General features: G+C 28.8%; 1 protein-coding gene across 2 annotated transcripts; it reads right to left on the bottom strand.

The window, feature by feature from the left end:
* Window positions 1-3240: 3240 nt before the first annotated feature.
* LOC116429065 (endocuticle structural glycoprotein SgAbd-1) lies at window positions 3241-13875 on the bottom strand. 2 transcript variants are annotated; one of them, XM_031981535.2, is made up of 3 exons: window positions 13703-13875; window positions 11387-11523; window positions 3241-4310 (listed from the first exon to the last, which is right to left on the bottom strand). In XM_031981535.2, exons 1-3 carry the CDS (start codon window positions 13715-13717, stop codon window positions 4043-4045), a joined length of 420 nt encoding a protein of 139 aa, XP_031837395.1. In that variant the 5' UTR covers window positions 13718-13875; the 3' UTR covers window positions 3241-4042. The 2 variants fall into 2 exon arrangements, with proteins under 2 accessions (XP_031837395.1, XP_031837483.1); XM_031981623.2 differs by having other exon boundaries at window positions 13754-13854.
* Between the last annotated feature and the right edge of the window lie 7406 nt (window positions 13876-21281).

The raw sequence follows: 21281 nt of genomic DNA, 5'->3' as shown, positions 1-21281 counted from the left end.
TCTATGTGTATATACAATATTATTAAGCAAAATAAACAAGTAGAATCTTTAATATATTTCATTGATTAATCAAATAGAAATTATTAGATATTCGTAGTCATTTTTTTCATAATAGAGATAATTTATTTTATACACGTCTTTCACTCTTTAAATAGATAATTACAACTATTTCTTAAAATAATGTTTATTTTATTGCGAACGATATTAACAAAGTTACATAGTTATTCTTATCTGAAAGGATAAATTCTTAAAAAAAAGTATAACAAGCTGAGAGTATAAAAATATTGGTCCTCGATATATATAAAATTTGAAATTTAATTATTTTATTAGCGCAATACATACAAAAATACTCGACATAATATGAGTCAATAGAAGTATTTCATTTGGTACAAAACCATAACAGTTCAGAATTATTTCAAACGTCCTAATTCACATCGTTTTAAATTTGAACATAACAACACTTTCTACAATTACACAAAAAGATGGAACATTAACTTTTTAATAAATTTATTAAAATTGTATTTATTAATTTGAAATTATTTATTGTAAATAATAATATATATACAATATTATGTATGTCTTAATGTATGATATTTTCTGTAACGAATTTATTTCTTGTCATTGTGAATGAACCAGGGATGAATAATGACATGTTCTGGAGTCTGATACAGTGCAAGTCAAGTTTAAGATGTATAAACAAAAGTTTGAATATGCCAGATTAAATTCATTTAATAGCCTTTACGACATTAATCGACTCTTTTATAGCAAAGGTGGGCATACATGAGGTCAACAATGAGAACCGCATGCAGGTTTTTTATGTATTGAAAACAGCCACATCACATTTAATACCTTAAATTTTATACAAGTTTTTATCATAATAAAATTATTGTGCAATTAACAAAAATCTGGAATAATAACAAATAAAATTGGATTTCAATGTCAGTCGCACTTAACTCGACTAAGAGCCGTATTTATTCACCGTTGTTTTATAAGAACAGAATCAAATTCCTTTTAGCAATTAATTCATCCAATCCACAAGAGTCTCCATAAAACTTTTCTTAGATATGACTTTGCTCATAACGTTTCCTTTTGACTTACCTTTGGAAAGTTCATCCCTTAACCCGTTCGGTACCAGAGTTTGTTTCAGTGACGATCTTTTCAATTGTAATATTCTATACAATTCAACAAATCTTCTAAATAAAATATTGGAAAAAAATTAAAATGAATCATTGAGTTCCTAAGTATAATACCATATCTTATAACTTTAAATAACAAGTAACGAACGTGTTAACCAATTAGCTGCTGCGACCTCTTTGATAAACGTGTATTTAAAATGCGTCACAAAAAATAAGCGATGACGAGTGTACTCGTCAAACACAAAGTATGTGTGGCTTTATTTGCTTAACTGAAAGTGATTAGTTAGTTTCATCTGCTTTTGTTGAATGATATTGAACAAAACAAGGTACAATACATAATGTTTTGCACGTCGGACGCCAATATATTTATTCGTTTTATTTAGCCCTGGCCTCAAAATATTCAAAAAACAACTTGAAATTTATGAATATATATTAGTTTTCGCTAAAATTGTAATTTTAACAGCAAGTTATCATTACTTGTTAAGCATGACAAGTATACTCGACATACACAAAAGCTTTCCATTTCGTCATGACAAGTACACTTGTCAAAAACAAATAATATCAAGTGGTCAATAATACAATACTTCACATTGTCGTTCAGTTTTAGCTCTAAGGAACTGGGTATTGTACTAAGGAATTCGTATCTTAATAAAATTATTGTAAACTAGTTCTACAAATTCTGAAACTTGAGAAAACAATATTGATTCTGTATTTTCAACTTAAACTTACTTCATAAATACTTGAACAATATCGATACATCGAATTATTCGTTTTTGATAAAATTATTTCGATAACATCCATACGTTTTGATGACATTATTGATAGTAGTAGCTCTAAATGTATCGTGACATGTAAGCACAGTGTATGTAGGTACCCCGTGACGCGCTTTATTTAACCTCTTAACTCGGCACGTTCTACCGAAAAACTATCAACATCCTGCTATGCACTATTCAGCGAATATTATCCGCAGGACACTCGCCAAGACTGATTGAGGTATGCCGATATAGCTAGCCATCCTCAAAAATGAAATTGAATTGTTAAAAACAAGACCAATTTAAACGGTTATTTTATTAGTTGTTGTGTGCCGTGTAAGGATTTGTTAACACTAAAACTACCGAGCAATGAAATTAACCTTCTGAAATTCCTCTATGGAAACTCCAAGAATCCATGTATTGAGAGTTTAATTGATTTACAGTTTAATTTGCATATTCCTAAATTAGATTCTTTGATAATGTCTCAGAGAAACATCCGTTATCTTTTTAATAATCGCAAAAAAAGTCAGGAATGGCTGATTTTGACCAGTCTGGTAGTTTTAGTCTTAATTACTAATTATACCAGTTTATCAAAATAAATAAGTATTTTGAGTTGAACAAAATTTATGTAGAAATTTAAGCTGGTGTACTTCTCCTGTACGCCTTTCGCATTTGAATGTATGAATTACTCTCTATGAATTTGTTCGCGTCTTATTTTGCTATTATTAACTTAATCTAATAATTATTAAATAATTACATAGTATTAAATGTAGGATATTTAATTGAAAAAAAAAAAATGCGTTGCGTAGTTCATTAAAATATGTAAAATATAACGAAATATATATCTATGAAAACTTTTGTTAGTCTCATAATAAACAACACATTTATTTTTAAGATTTCTTTCGCGTTTTCCTTATTCTACAGGCCGCCAAAAAAGTGAATAATACAGAAACTGTTATGATATTTTCATGAATATGTATTTATAGGCACATACACATGTGTATTTATATATTATATTACAATGAAAACTATAATATTGAATAACATTACGTATAAACACATTCGAATTCATGTCACGCTGTTTCCTTCTACTCCACTGTCGCAACTTTCCATAGATACATTCACGTTCAAAATGGGAAACTATTTTTACTTATCGTAATTACGATGAAAGTAACGATACTAATGGATTGGAGAAAATAGTTCAGAAACCTATTACGATCAACAAATTAACTTAATCACGTTAGAAACAACGAAGCGAGATATTGATCTTCGTCGCTGGTTTACATAACGCGATCAATCGATTGATTAATAAATTAATTGACAGTACAACATATAAAAACTTAAGCAAAAAATTTGTATCACTTCCAATTTATTCGTGTTCATTACATCATAAAACAGTGGGAAACTCGTCGTCCCTTTTAATTCTTTATTATCAATATCGCAGCTATAAATGCCGTAATCGTTCTTTACTTCTACATCAACGTAAAAGTGAAATGACAAGGACATCATTAACAAATTGAGAAGTACAAAAATAGATACTCGAACAACTTAATTGTTTTACCGCTCAACCATTTAAATACAATATCTGGTTTATCTAATACAAAGAAAAACCCATGTTGATAATTATAATATGTTCTATTCATAAGCGTAAGATATTAACTCTCAGAAAGCGAACGTTTTTAATAATATTACAGGCTACGTATCCACGTCCATTTAAATATACCTATTTATCGCTTTCGACATAGTTAAGAAAATACTTCTCCGAAAATTTCTTTATTAAACCGAATTCAAGTAACTGGCCTGGACTATTTCCGAATGTAGCTTTGGCATCTCAAAACCACATAAGAAATTGTAAATCACTTAGGGTAATTCGCGCAAGTAAATTTAAGTAAGTAAGACACGTAGATGTTGTTGGTAATTATTTAAAAAGTTGAATTAAATTAGTCGCCGGAATCTGAGAAGTTAGATAGAGCATTTAAACAAGACTGGGTCAAAATGAACGCAGGCATCATTATTCCAGGATTAATCTTTGTTGTTATTGATAGTTCACCATGGTCGTAGAGGAACGGGAAGTTCATCATCCAAGTATGTTATACTGCGTAAATCTGCTTCGAAAAGAGGATCCTATAGTCAAGACTCGAACGACAATGTGTTTTAGTATCGTCTGTATGGTTCTTCTTCTTCGGGATGAGCCGCGTTGTGAGCCAAAGCACGTTGTATTGCGACTGGTATCGGCGGTGGCGTTGGTAGATGGGCACCGTTCGGTTGAAAACCGTTTTCGTCGGCAGTGTAAGTAACCAAAATCGGCGTACCATCTGGTGCAGTGTAACTGAACTGGCCTCGTACGGACTCGACCTGATTTGGTCCGACATATTTCGGTACACCTTGTTCCGCTACAGATATACCATTTTCTGTGTCGTAACTGAAACACAGAAGAAAATTGAATAATATGGGTATCGTTAGACTGCGAATCTGTATGCAGATACAGATTTTTGGCAAAATAATTAGGAAAATAGAATTACGATAGAAAATGATTTCACCTACGTAACACATATTATAAATATAATAATTTGAATGTATATATATTTTGTACTTTCGAATTTCTTATGAATGCATAAAAATCAACAGTCTAATTATTATTATTGTCATTGTCGTTCTGATTGTACATTTCATATGGTAGTACTGTTACGTTTTAGGCTAATACAAGAGATTTTAGTTTGATTTATGTTCTCAGAAAACGATTTTAAATTGATTACTAAGTTAACAGAAGATACACAGAACAGTAAGAAATATTATTAAAAGTATGTAGACTATTGTCCAAAAACATTTGACCAATTTCCATGTTCAGAGGAGACGGAAAAATTACGATTTGTTTTACAACTACGCCAACTATATAAAAATCCAGACACCTAATCGTACTTTATAAATAAAATAATTACATTCATTTCATTTCAAACAAATGATTAACATTTTGAACGGTATCAAATGTTCAGTCACTTTCGATAATACTGAAAATATTAACGCGTTAAGACTTTTATGTTGCATTCCGTTAATACTATCTAACAATTAAAGAATTGTTTGATTCGAGGAAGAAAAATGAACTGTATAAATAAAAACAAAATCAATCGTTAATGAAAATTTTGTGTCTCAACAACATAATATAAGCGTATACAGATACAAAAACGTGAAAAGACTACTGTGATCAATAAAAGATAAGAGTTTCAGAGTAATTATCATAATGTTTAATGTTTGCTACATTTAACTGTTTTGACGGAAATACGGAACAAAATTATTGGTCACTATAATAAATAACTTCATATATAAAAAAAAAAAAACAATTTTAAAATGTCATAAACTTGAAAATTTGTGTTACAGATCAAAAAAAAGGCAAGCATAATATCAAAAATAATAAAATTTATACATGACCAATGGATAGAAGGTGTATTGGTTCGGATAATGCAATTGGGAATGAGAAAATTCCTTATGAAAACATAAATGAAAAATATAGTATAACAATTTTTCATTTAAGACTTCATTTTCGAGAAAATTTAGCTTGATAATGCACAGCTGCCTTTTATTTCTAATTTATGTTTGCCCAAGGAATCTATTCACGTCCGGTTATACTACTCAAACCGTTGTAACCAATATATAGAAATTTTCGATTGAAGTGTCACATGTTGTCGCTTAAAATCGCAACTATTTTAATAATTTTCTTAATTAAAGTTACCTAAGTATATAATATCAATAATCTTATTTAATTATATAATTTCTTGTCACACTCTTTCTCACAGTGTAATAAACATTGAACCGTGTACCATTAATTAAAGTCATTAATTAAAGTCGTATAAAAGTGATGAATCGTTAGGAAATCAATAATAATATATAAATGACAACTTCATGAATCATTTGACAGACATCTCACCTTCGAGACACAAGGTGGAGCTTGTTCGATTCACGGCGCGACAAGTGTAATAGGTGGGGCACCCTCTAGGCGTGAACCTCAAAGTGTACTAGACAGTATGCATGTAGGTAGGCAGGTAGGTCGATTGTAATTATTCTATTGTGTAATGTGTTATTGCTAACTGCGCAACCGTCTAACACAAATGATTAACATCAAAGCTAATTACATATCTTTTCACAGCTGAATATCCTGTGCAACCTCCTCTCCTTTTTTCGTCCCCTCTCTCTTCTTCGTTCGTATCTCACTCGTTTCCGCGCACACACACGCGCACTTTTAAACCGGCGTTTCTTTGTTAGCAGGTAGATTAATCGTTCGAATAGCGATCCCCTTCATATCTTTTATCATTCAATTTTTAATCGACGCAGTTTGTTTAAAAATTTACTGACACGGAACAATTCTTTCGTTCGAGTTCAACTGTCTTTAGTGTCCCATTTGCTGAAATTGTACTATGAATCGTTTCACATTTACGATTTGCGGAAATTCAATAAGAGAACTTGAATGATATTTTATTTCTGTCAAATTTTCTACTTTCTGAAACTGTTACTAAGAAGAAATTAATGTTCTCCTCTAACTCACTTTCGAAATTTTGTATTTTGACTTTTATTTTTACTCTTATATTTACTTTACTTTGCATGTAAATTTCCGTAACAATTCATAGTTCATTTTTTACTTAAAAAATGCCTTTTGGGCGCGGACAAGTGTTGTTAGCAAGATGTTAATCGAAAGCGTGCGTCAAGTATGTGTCATCTAATGAGAAGTCTAGTGTATAATCTATATTTCTGAGAAATTAATACACTGGTGTCATATTTAATAAGAAGAGTAAAATATACTTTGTCGAACTGCATATAAAGGAAATACTCAAGTATATATACATTTACGTGTGACGTAAAGTAGTTTGTAGCTAAACTGTTTTTTACACTAATTAATTTTCGGTATAAACATTTCATCACTTTCTTGTGTATGTACTTTTTTATATAATTAATGGAAAATAATATATATTCTATTGTTTATAACAGTATTCTATATTTATTATATAAATATTAAGGATAAAGGTGCCCTGCAAGTCGTTGAAACTCCCGTGTTTCTGGATCATACACGTGCATCACGTGATTACTAGGCTAGTGCCAGAATATCGACTCAATCTATAATTTACTAGCACCTAATGTTTATTTTCACATTATAAATACTGATAAAATATTTAAAATATATGTACCTAACTGTATGAAATATAACTAAATTTCTCATCATTTTTATATTACTTCGGTTATATTAAAATTTTTCAGGCAGAAAATAATGTTCTATTTAATATAAGTTATCAGAATTCTAATCTCGAAATCTGAAAAAAAATCTACACCGGTATCAAATCGAATACAATCGGCATAAGATTATCCTACATGCAGAAGGAAGTACACAATTTTTTTCTTCTCAAACTCTTTTTTCGATAAAATCGACTTTGAAAACATGTAGAATACCCATTAGTATTCCAGAATCATTAGGCAGAAGAAAAAACGGCGAGTCATGTTTAAACGTGTTAGCCAATTTTCATTCACTGGCACGAGTACCTGACGAATTTAGAAAGTTGTTTTTTTCAAACACGAAATCCTAAAGAAAAAACTAAAACCTTAACGAAAAAGAAGAAAATGATACTTTTATTTTCTTCTACTGAATTACTATATCTTTTTGTTGATATATTGTTAGGAAACAATATAAATTTGATTATATCTTGTACGAAGTGTGATTTGTGAGAACTCAACCTTATAGGATTGCATGTCAAATTACGATATAAATGGCTTATCGCTGTCTCGTACAGGTACTTCCACTTCCGTAGCCAGACCTACTCCGCTTTCCGCTTGTTGGTAGCGGTTCTCAATGGTACTAAAAACTGTTAGTAATATCAAAAGTCCTTTAATAACCGAAATTCTAACATTTTGAGCGACCAGCACATGGACTTTGGGAAGAGTGTTACTATCGTGCACAAGATGATAAATTATTAAAATCATTTCAAATTATATTTATATGACAAGTAAACAGGTACAAAGATATATAATAGGGATACGTATTAGTTGATAAAAGGATACTGACATAGTCAGTTTTTTGCTATATTTTCATACGAAATGTAGAAAATAACATATTATGACAAAATAAACTTTCAGTACTATAATTATATATAGAAGTAATTATTGATATAGAAACGTTAACAATTTACCACTCAAAGGTGTGGGAAAAAAATGAAAATCTAATATGTAAAGTATTGACACACTGGTCTACGTAACAATCAGCTTATTATAGGAAAAACAAAAAAAAAATATATTTATATTTAGATATAAAGTTAGTAAACATTTAGATATCAATATTATGTTACTAGGTTTTTAAATATGTAAATATTTACTATTTTTAAAAGTGTGTAAATGTGTAAAATACGCGAGAAGATTTATGATAGAAAAGAATAGTACAAGATGAATGTCGATTTGTTGTCAAAACATTGCACGAGGATTATTAACATTAGGTTTACAAATATTTATTGTACAGTTCATCCTATTGGTCTTCGAAAACTCGAGCTCGTTCATTTAGATTTTGAAAATCAGAAGTTTAAAGGTAGACAATTAAAATACACGTTTGTGTTATTGCATCAATAAAAATTGACGTAAACATTTACTAAATAATGTTTATGAAATTCGATACGCGTCAAATTGACACGTTCCGTAAAACTAATGGTAAAATCGATTTCGCATCGACTCAAATGATTATTCCTTCACACTCAAAAGTTTTTCACTAGAAATATTTAACATTTTTTAATGAGACAGATGATATTTCTTAGCTATTTTAGCTCAACATTTCAAATATTGTCGCATTACACAAAGGTTAATATTAATTATTAAGCCTTGTAATTTTACTGTATCAAATTAGGCGGTGACTGAGAGTCGTCTCTCGAATGCAAATGGTTAACTTATTTCAAACACTACTTCGGCCCTAGTTTCCCCGAAATCCTAATTATAAGGGACTAAGATTTAGATGATTATGTAAATAAAATGAACCAGACATCAATGAATATTTAAACCTTTATATTTTTCAGTAGAGTGCAATATCAAATTCACCTACTGAAAAAAAATTTAATAACCCGCAACAAAACACAATTTTTTATAAAGAAAGTAGTTTACGCCAAGACGAAACCTATGTCTAACAAACGACATAAAATACTGAAAGAAATCAAAATTGTGTTTTTTCCGTCAGAAATGTTGTTTCTGTGTTGTCGATATAAATACTCTGAATAAAATGCCGAATTAAAATTTTAATTTGCTGTTCTGAAATCGTAGATTGGGACTGGTTATAGCACGCAGTACTTGTTAACACTAACCATACCGCGAATCCATCCAATGACCAGTTTTACAATTTCATTCAAAATTCTGCTTTCTCATTCGTTCGTTTAACATTATATCAATTTCTATATTGTCCGATTATTCAGTTTTTCAATTTGTGTTCTTCCGTTTGTTTCTGTTTTCACTAAGAAAAATTGATCATCTACCCCGTTTGCCTTTCTTTTGTAGTCAGTTATTTGTGTGTTCAGTATGTATAAAGTACATAGAAAGTGTCGGTACGGTTAATAATAAAACATTTATGATTGAAGAATTAATACTATTTAAAGTATAGTTAGTAGAAGGTGGGAGCAAGCACCGCTACGGTCTAGAGGAAGCGTGTTCAACTACCATGTCGAAGGTCAGGGTTTAGTTCTTAGCACATCTACAGCGATTTTCATTCAATTACTTTCTTTTTGCTCGCTCATTTATATAAAATAATTAAATTTCACATGTAAACGCGTTTGAAATTTTTATTTATCACTGAAATTTTCAACTAATTCTCCATATATACAAATACAAATGTAATTCTCATAATTACACACAAGAATGATATTTATCATATTAGCAGAGAAAGTATAGTTTAGAAACTAATATTTTCTATGTAACGGTATGTAGTATTTTGTTTGATTAGTTATTTTAGTACACTTGTAATACAATTTATTATGTGGCGAATTGAAAGAAAAGAAATTGAAGGAAATGGATAACGGATGTGAAAGGAAGTCTGCCTTAGCTCAGGTATACTGTAAGAAGTATTAAAATTGGATCCTACTGAAAAATATTGCATATCTGATCTGATATTGTAATACTTTCATAAATAAAATGAAACGACTACAATTGCGTAAAGTTTGAACCAAATCTTTGTACAATACTTATTCTCAACCTCTTAAATCTGATTATGTGACATTTCAAAATTTGATCTATTTTTGCAATGTAAACCTTAGTATTGTGTCCAATGTTTTTCAGACTTGGTGTTTTAAAATCCTCCCTTTTAACGAGATCATAATGAATTATATATTTCAGTGATTTTCATATAGTTTGATTGATATATATATTTTACATCATTGACATATTATGAAAACTTTAACTCGCATTTATTATTTTGTTAACAATAAGAATTAGTGAAATACTTTGTTCCTAAGCGTCAAATATAATAGTATTAATTACAAAGCAAATCAAAATCTAAGAAGTGCATAGCAAATACTCGATATGTGCCTCAAACGTAATGGACTATAATTTAAAATCATAAGAAACACCTAGTCATTAACAGGAATAATATCTCGCATAGGTATTTATCTTTGTATATACAAAAATTGAAGTAACACTGTTTTTTTTTAACTAAAATTTATTCTTCATTCTTATTATTATTATTGACAGACTGCCACATTATTCCGACATTTTGCATTTTTGTCCACTGATCCAAACAACAAAAGTTATAGACAATTAAAATGATACGTAAATTTTTAATTGGTTTTTTTACTAAATATTTCAATGTAATAATAATAATATAAAAATATCGATTCATATATTCACATAATTCATATTGAAATATACTATAACTGTACCAAATCAACAATCTGATTATTAATGATATATATATATATATATATATAATCATAAAATTGTTAATTGTTTTATTATATTTATTAGTACTATATTCTATATTTATTATTTGACTGTGGATATTTCTGTACATTTACAATTTTTAAAATAAATTTGTAGAATCTGAAGTTATATGTTATGGAAAATTGTGTTAAATTTTTGTATATATTATAATATACAAAATATGCATTATACTGTATTGAATTTTATTACACTGTATTATACTATATTGTATTGTATTATACTTTCTTTAAAAAATTCTCTTTTTTCGAAATTTTTCCGAGGTATGAATCGATTGTATGGAAATCCGGAATCTATTGATTACATTCTCAGGAATTATGTGTTCATACACTCCTAACTTATGCTTACTCTTTCAATTAATCGAATACAGTTATTAATTCATAGATAAAGTTAATAATAGAATAGGTGGGTAATAAGGAACGTGCATGCACGCCGATGAGTTTTTAGAACCAAGAATAAGCGAAATTCTTCGAGCGTGTCGAGATCGCGTTTGTGGAAACGTACCTCGACGTCGCTTATTGTTTCGTCGACGTCCAGGACGCTGTAGAAGGACGATCTCACCTGTAGGAGTACGATCCATCCGGAGAAGAGTCTTGGGATTGTCGCAATATAGCAAAACGTCGTCCATAATAATCAGGATTGTACAAGTATCTATTGAGTTGCGCAGACACCATTGCTGTGAATCCTAACAGAACCATCTAAGGAACAGGAATTAATGACTTTTATTAATTATAATAATAGTTATCAATAAAAAGCAAGAAGAAGAGAGGGAGAGAAAGAGTATGGTTATTTATTAATGTTATGATTTCAACCAAACAGTTATTTTGTATAGTTTTTGTAAAATATGACAAGTACATCTGTGTTAGAAAAATAATAGCCAGCAAACATTTCAATTATCACATAGTTTTTGTACTCCACGTGTGTGTGCGTGTAGTGCCAAGGGTACATGAACGTTTGAAGAAATGAAACCAATAAGAACAGTTGAAAATATATTCAAATGAGAAACAGTATCGTCAGTTGACAGTGATCTGTATTTTGTAAAAATAGTAATCAAAGAGTGTTATTAGATATTGACTTAAGCATGTATGCTACTGCTTAAAAAATTGGAAGCAGTCATTAACTTTTGATGAAACAAGTAACACTTCGGGCAGAGAATAATCATGTGTGAAGAGATTTGTTACACGTTTTATTCTAAATTGCAGATAATGTATTCAACGATATCAAACAATTACAATGAGCATTAAAAAATCCCTTTTCAAAACAAAAGTTTCAAAAATTTGCATCGAAGAATGGTATTATTTATAGTATGACTTGGTATATCTTAGTAAACAGATCATTGATCGTAAGAGACCTTTTTAATACTGTGATATGATAATCTGTAACGTAAGCGAAGGTTCACACACAATGTATGCCTGCGATTGTATATCAGAGTGTCGGAAAAACGGAAATTCATTTTCTCATCAAATTATCGAATGAGATTGTCTACAGTTTGATGAATAATTATTCAGGAACTTCCCGCATATTAATAGCAAATAAATGGTTTGAGAAAACCCACTATTTATTATTCACTTAATTTTACTTACATATTCTCACTTTGGTGAAAAAATTGTCAGACGTAATAAGTATCTCAAGCAATATTAGTCAAGCAACTTTTTGAACAAATATTTAAAAATATTTTAAAGTCCTTTAAAGATAATTATTTGTAAAAAAAAAGATTTTACTGTTTCTTTTATTTGAAGGGATATGGCGAAAATAGTAGAAACTGAACAAAGATTCATAAAAACGAATTTTTCAATTAAAATTCAATCTACATTATTTTAAAATACTTTTTTAATATTAATTTCACAGGTCATGCACCTTTTTTGAACACAATGTTTTATTAAATATAGAAAAATCTGTTCAAAATTGTAAACAATTTTACTTCTTTGAGCACTTGATAACATCTTTATGAGGTTAAACAATGTGCTCGTTTCCGATTTATATAAATTACTTATAAAATTTACATAAATATTCACAATTTAATAATACACTTTGCATGATTATATACACTGGAACATTTACAAAATCATATATATTACATATGCATGATACATATACTTGCTTTAAGAATTTAAGGATTAGATATGTTATTGCCAACGCAAATTTTATCAACTATTTTAGCACTAAACATTTTCAAATTATTTGCAGTTTATTAGCAATTAAATCCCATTATCCTGTTACATATTTGATTTCACAAAATATTAAAAAATTCAATTTGTTTTCAAAATACTTATAAGTAATGTATTAACTGAACTTTATTAGAAATTGAACTTTAACTGAGAAGTATTTGAAGGAAGTGCTTGAAAAATTTTAAAACAATTGCTGTAAGCGAGGAAACTATTAATGTAGGTAGACAATGGATTGTATTAACAAGTAGGCCATTGAGCATCCCGAATTTAAGCAGCATTCCAGAGAAATACAGAGGAATCTCTCTCAACGCAGCAAGGTATTAGTTATTAAATAATAAACTCTACTCACAAGATTACATGAACAATGCGATTCTAATATTAAACAAAACAATACTTCCTATTTCTAATTTTGTAAGTATACAATAAAAGAAAGCTCTGTCACAGTTTATCTTTGAACAGTTTAGTAGACTGAAGTTCTCACACTTGTTGTTGTTACACATTTAATCAAAAGTATGAACAAATTATAATAATTAAAATATTTAAAATGTTTAGCTTGTAGTTTATGCACTTTTATACCCAATACTTCAGATATTAATTAAAAGTATGTATTAGAATTCGAGATTCTTCATCCTGTATAAATAATGGAAGCTTTCTTTGGACAGAAATGTGTTTGAAATGAATAAAGATTGGAAGTAGGGATTACACTTACAACAATCTTCATCATGGCGGCACAATATATTAGAAACTGAATTTTACTGACTGTTAAGATAGTAGATAACTTCAATAGGATGGCAAATAACTCGAAACCCACTGAATGTTTGAAAAAGACACGTGATAAGAGTCTGTTGCTATCCGGTCGGGTGCAAATGTACGTGATCAAACGAGTCAGGATGAGATTATATAGTCGGCATCGTACCCTGCTTCTGCCTCCTTCGCGCCCCGCCACTGTTTTATACAAGTTGAAGGGGAGCATATTCCTCGTGTATTCGCGTAATTCATGAACGGGGTAACGATTATATCTGGGATCGTCTGATAAATTCTAGGATTATCTTATATTCGAACGTCAATGAATTTACTTCGGTATATGTTCCTTGTCAAGTGTATAGACATACACCCTTCTATATGAAATATTAACGTATACAGGCAACTGGAGTTTGACGAATATACACGTTATCTTAAAACTCGAAATAGTGTTAGTTTTCCAACGATGGACTATTTATTCTTTTACACAAACATGTAACTCTTCTTCGTTTCGCTTTTGTTTTTCGTCAGAATATATTATAGGTACATTTTCACTGTGTTTGACGAGTACATACTTCATTGCTCGACTTTATTGCGCGCATAATCAGAGATTTTTCAAACTAAATTCCACAGTTAACTGGTGAAAACAATAAAAATTTGAGTAATTGATTTCACATTTAAAAAAATAATATATACTTTCATGTATTTAAATTGTCATATATTTATGAGTACAATGAATTGTATATAGGACATTACTTATTCTATAAGTAACTATCAGTGCTTTTGTTAAAGAGACATTATCAGTAGGATGTGTAGAATAGGAGAAATGTATATTTAAATGATTCTGTTGCAGATAAAAATATTCATTCTTTAAATACTCGAGTTGCTCCCATTAATTACAAGTATAATGTCAGATATTCGATCAGATACTTCTAATTATTCTAATATATATATAATTTACATACATTTCAGGTAACGGTGTAGCACGGCATTTAAATTTAAACTGACAATAAGTACTAAACGAAGTTTATATGTCTCCGAAAATTTAACAAGCATACTTGCAACTTGTATTTGTTTATCGTTTAATATTTCCAAATATTCATTACTCAAAGCCAATTAGTGAAGGATACTTTATTTCTTATTCATACACATGTTGCTATTGATTCGTTTATACAAAGATTAATTTGAAGTCGGACTCAAGGAAAAATTTAGTTCTTCTATTAAGAGTTCTACCAAATTGTGTATAACGTAAACATCTCCAGTTTTTTGATAGTTAAACGATTGTAATTTTCCGCTATATTTATTGTTATATGTACGTGCTATATTATGTTATATGAATGTATACAGAAAGCATGAATTTGAATAACTACAGAAAATTAATTATTGTTCTCTTCGTAGTGCAGTTGTCGCAATATTACATGCAGTAAGTGTATTCAAATGAGTCTACATAGAAAGATGATTTTGGTATCATCGATTTCCATGGAATATTATTACCTAACACCATTAAACCTGCATTAAAAAAGAATAATAATTTGTTAAGCATTTACTGAGTTAATCTATCTTTCAAGTTTTTAGGTTCATAAATTTCAATAGTCATATAATAATTGTTGTAAATGTCGATTTATCTGAAACTAAATATTGTTATTTACAAATTCTTCATCATTATTTCGTTTATCTTTAGATTGGTGCAAATGATTTCATCTAGAATAATTGATTCTGTATTCTTAATGAGCTGTAAAATAAAATGTTCAACATAAATGTATTCTGCATAGCTTCTTTTTTTATTGTTCCGTTGTATCATACAAATTTTTTCTAGACATAATAAACATAACCATAATACAAATTTTTTTTGCATAAAAGACTCTTATTTCTATCATTCACCTTTTTCGTTAATGCATTTAAATATCTCTCGTTTAAGATAAACACAATTGTTAACAAAGTTATGAAAAATGGTAATGAACAACCTAGGATCATTGCAATCCTATGCAATTTTAAAGTAATATTGACCTAATATGTGTTAATATAATTCCTTAAAAACTCTTCAAACACAGTATATTATTATTTTATATTCTAAAAAATTAATAGTAAATAATTAATAATTCTATAAAAATCACTGTTAAATATATGACTAACTTCATTATCAACAATATTAAATTAAATAAATTAATAACAGAAAATATCTATCTCATAGAGTTTCCAAGTAAATAGATTCAAATTGAAGTTCAAACCTCGTGTAAACTAAGAACCATCTTAACTACGCTTTTCCTTGATAATTATATTTCGTAACGTTGAAGTTATTCGCAGATAAGTATTACACGTATAAAAGATGAATGATTAGTTGTGAAAGATACATTTGGTGGAAACTTTATTTATAAATACGATGTCTGCAGATAACGCGATGTCAAGGAAGAAGTTCCTAAGGAATGAGAAAATTTATGGATTTCTGCAATGTGAGGATACTGCCGGTGTTCCAAGTAGATTCAATGAATGTAGCTATACTTAAGTATAACTATTTCAATGAACATTTTTAAACTGCAGACACTTTAAGGAATATTGAAGAGTCAGGAGTTGCAGAAAAGTTACGAAGAGCCGAAATAAAGTTATAACTGTTATTAGACATATCGGTTTTTAGTTACAACTTCTGATCTATATCGATTTCAGTTTCACTTCCAGTTTCCAATATTATATCGATTCTGTATCGGTTCTATAAATGTTATTTTTCAGATCTACATTTCGGTTCTATATTTCGGTTCTATGTAATATACGTATAATATCTACATATTTTACAATCCTAGAATGGTTACACACCGATCATATATCATGTATATTAGAACTTATACATATAATAAGTACATGCTCAAATCACTGGGAACGCAGAACCGAAATACAAAACCGAAAAATAACAGTTATAGAACTGATATAATATTGATTTTAAATTTGACTTAAAATCGAAAACAATATATGTTTAAAAACGATGTACCTGATAACATTTATAACTCTATTTCGGTTCTCTATTCTCTAATTGTTTTAAAAATAAAAACCGATATCATAACTGTGTTCAAGAAGAATTATTATTTAAATTTTTACATTGTGTGTACTTTTAAAGTAAATACAGTCCATCTACATAGAAAAAATTAATTTAAATAATATTTGAAGACACGAATACTACTAATTAATTTCTTCTTCCAGACTACTATTGGGTAATTTTTAATATATTAAATAATTAACAATTGCAAATTAACATATTGACTACCATTTCCAATTCAAAATTAAATATATGATTATAAATGATATATTGTTTATACAATCTGAATTAACAATTGTCAGTTCTCACTTAATTGTAAAATGGATTAATAATGAAATTCGTTATTTTATCGTTGATTGAACTTTCTAATAATTATGTATTAAATTACTAAATATTTTTGTGGTTTTTCGATAACAATTTAAACATTTTTTCAGAACGACGAATAGAATCGGTGTATATACTTTGACTGTTAAAGAATATGAAAATAAATGATAAATCTCATGAAATTTGTGAAGAGTATATATCAGATACAATTTTTATGTCATTTCGATTAAAAATTAGTAGCTCAATGATAATAATTAATAGATAAAGATGAATTTCTTCAATGAATTAAATCAATTATAATTGTTGATAAAAACCATCAAAGATTAATGGTTTAATTGATCAAATAAAAAATTGTATCGATTATATATAAAGTATTAGATACTATCACACGTAAAATGATTCATAATCTTCGAAATGATTTGAAATTTTTAATGTTCTTTTATATTCTCGTTTTTTTTCCATTTTATTACGTTTAGACCTTCAGTAGAATATTTGAGAAATTAATTATAGAAAAATTGACTATCAAACAATAAAGAAAAAATCATAGTTCCATTTTGAAAGCCAACGTTTTACTCTCTTGATACAAAACACATCATCCAGACTTTAACGCCAGAAATACTACCTCGAGATCAGTGATATATTATCTGATTCGTTTTCAGCAATAGGATTTCATAATTAGCTTATCAAGATCAGTAGAATTACGTTCAATTTTGTTGAGGTACATCTTATTTAATATCTTAACAATTATTAAATTGATTTCTTTAGAATGACTAACAGCCCAAAATGTGTAAAAAAAAGGGCGAAATAAATAATTTCACACAGATGTGCAATAAAGTGGTCAAAATGTTCCACGGGCTTAAAGGTTGTCAACTGTCTTCTAAAGAATTACCAAAAAATAAAGGCATATATCTGCAAACACTAAATAATTTCAAAAGCAGAAAAATAATGTTAAGGCAAAAATTAAAGCGTTGCAATTGTAAACGTTAACAGCGATCATGGAGTGGGTATCTAATAGGAAGAACTCGTCTGTATAATACCGAAACGGAAAAATACACATGCGGCGTGATATTTCATAAATAATCTAATATAATAATATTAAATCAATTCGAGAATTATGATTTCCTTGGTATCAAACATAGAATAAGAAAAGAAATAGTGAATACAAAATGGAAATGAACATACATATGCATAATAGTAAAGAAAATTCATTTGAAATAAAACAAACAAACATAAAAATCTATTGATATAATTGAATTACAGTTTGTATAGGTAAACTTTTTTCATTGCAGGACGCTTGAAATAAGTTAATCTTGGAGGTTACTATTATTATGGAATCGAGGATTACCAATTCCTCAAGCTACGAACCTTGGAAGACTATTAAAATAATTGATAGACTTCGTAGGATTAGCTTACAAAGAAGCAAGAAATCAAAGACAATCAGTACTCAGTAGTTACAACTATTCATCATAGCTAAGCAGTTAGTACAATATAAAAAAAGCTATTCGATTAAACAATTAATCCATTTAAATTTGATAAATATGAAGATAAAATAGTTTCAGTGAATTATTTTGGATATTCTTTGGGAAAACTTTCATATACGTATAGGAAAAAGAATAATTGAAAATTCGCACCAAAGATAAGGATGAATGAATAATGAAAAAATTGATTAACTTTATTTCAAAATAACTGGAATTTCAATCCATAATAATGTTTTTACCATGAAAGAGTAATGTTTCACCTAATCGTTCAGAGCCAAAGGAATTACCTATTTTGGAGTCAGAAGTTATTGAAATTTAAAGTATATTTAAATACAGTTTTTACTTTAACTTGCAATATAGATGGAATAGATCAAATAGTTGGAAACATTCCGACACAAGAGAAAAGGAACGAATAAGATAGCTGTTTACCTTTTTTACAAAAATTTTAAGATATTAGCCTCCTTGCATCTATAAAACTGTAGTATTTGATTCGAGTACATATTACTTTTCACAATTATTAAGCGTTGTAAAAATACAAAGTATTCGTGATGAAACAGACGATCATAAAATAATGTTTATTGAAAAAAATGACTGTCCGTAACTTATTTACAAAACGATAAGAAATTTGAAGCTTTTGCCTAACAGAGAAGTAAGTATTATACATTTCTGAATATATAACATAAATATGTATAAAGAACATTTAAAAATAATATATGTATATAACAAGACCCACTCTGTTTTCAAATCTTATTATACGTTCACATGTGTATTCTAAAAAACATAGTGGTTAATTTGAAAAGAATGTGCTATTTGAAAAATAAGAAATAATAAATAATTAAATAAGAAAAAATAAAGAATGTGCTATTTGAAATACGAAAATTGACCAAAAAATACGCATTCTGTCATTCAGCTATTTGAAAGTAAATATTTAATTTAACAATGATAATAATTATATACAACTTAATTACTAATTAATTATATAAAAATTATTAGATTAATTAGTTATTAATATGTATATATATATATATATATATATATATATATATATATATATAACACACATAATATGATTGATTGTAACGAAGATTTGTAAGTTGATTTCCTAATTGTTCTTTTGCCGCTTCCAAATTTTCGAAACACGCCCTGTAAAATTTGAATAGATCTAAAACTTATATTTCCTCGCGAAGAATAAATAATCGAAGTTGCAAATAAATCATGTCTCCAATTACTGCATGAGAATTCCATCGAATAGTGATAGAAACTTCAAATGAAGCCGCACCTTATTAGACTGCAGCCAAATCATCGCGCGACCAGAAAACTGCTAGCGTGCTAGGTGTAACACGAGAATGCATACACATGTATTAATAAGTATGTACACCCACTATAACCAGTAAATACAACTAAATAGTCGCCGTTGGGTCATGCACTTTACAGTGTCTCGTAAGATGCGGACCGCAGCGACCTCGGCAAAGGATTCAGATCGCCGGATTTGCTACGGATCATCACAGGGCGTATTCCTTTCACTAGCTGTCTGTTACGAGCAGGATGCACGGTGTAACGATCCAGTGCGCCGAGTCGACGATCCTTACGCCATCCTTTACATTGAACAGTTGTACACAAACGTAATGATCTGTCGTGCGACGAATCATGTCGAAATGTGGCACAGTAGAGACTCCCGTATCCGAATTGATAAGGAGATAAAGGTATACGAATATAGACATTTTCGGATAATAGAGCTAGCCAATAGAGTCATAAAAACGTACGACTAAAGAAATTTGCAGAGATTGGAATCAATTAATAGGAAGCTGAGAATATACGAATAGAAAACTTTTCGAATAATAGAACTAATATTAAACTCTGATTTTGATAATACATTTATTTTAAAAATTCAATTAAACTTGTTTCGTTTGAACAAAAATCATAAATTAATCGTTTATTTCATTTTGAAATATCAGTTCTTCAATATTTATTTATGAAACTCAAATTTTTTAAGCATAACATTTTTCTATAGGATTTTATTTTTCAATAATTATTGAATCAGTTATTGTTACAAAGAGTTCTGCAGTAGGTATAATTGAGTGTAAAAATAAATCAGAGCTTTCATTTTGACAGAGAAATCGCATAGAAAATCGTTCGAACTGATCGCGGAATGAACACGGATGTCCTAATCTGTCGTTTATCCAGAGTGCAGTATACAATTAACATTTCATATTTAATTTCCAGTTTTCTTTAATTTCATTTATGAGATTGACAGATTAATAATCAAATGCTAAGAATATTAAAATTTAGTTGTAAAACACAGATAATTAAATGGTATTAGTAATACTATTATGCAATATAATTGTAATAAAAGTACAATATAAATCATTTAAGAAGAGAAAGACAAGAAAAGAGATGAAACATATAGCATTCAATTTAATGTATAATTATATATAATATTAAGTACAAATGAATGTTTGAAATACTTGTCTACTATTACAGTATGAATTCTGTCAGACATTCGATCAGAAGTAGTCTTATTGATTGACTGCTGACCATTATGCTCTTAAGCGTAACGAAACTTACGGAATACAAAATTAATTTAAATTTAACACAGTTATTTCATTTGATTATTTATTCACCGAAGTCATCAGTGTAGAAAGTAACATTTTAATACAATTTTTGTTTTTTTACACTGATATATAGAAATGTGTATCTAAATGTTTTATCCGTACCAATAG

This window comes from Nomia melanderi, chromosome 1 (assembly GCF_051020985.1).
Source record: "Nomia melanderi isolate GNS246 chromosome 1, iyNomMela1, whole genome shotgun sequence".
NCBI lineage: Eukaryota > Metazoa > Arthropoda > Insecta > Hymenoptera > Halictidae > Nomia > Nomia melanderi.
This window is presented reverse-complemented; position numbering and strand designations above follow the sequence as displayed.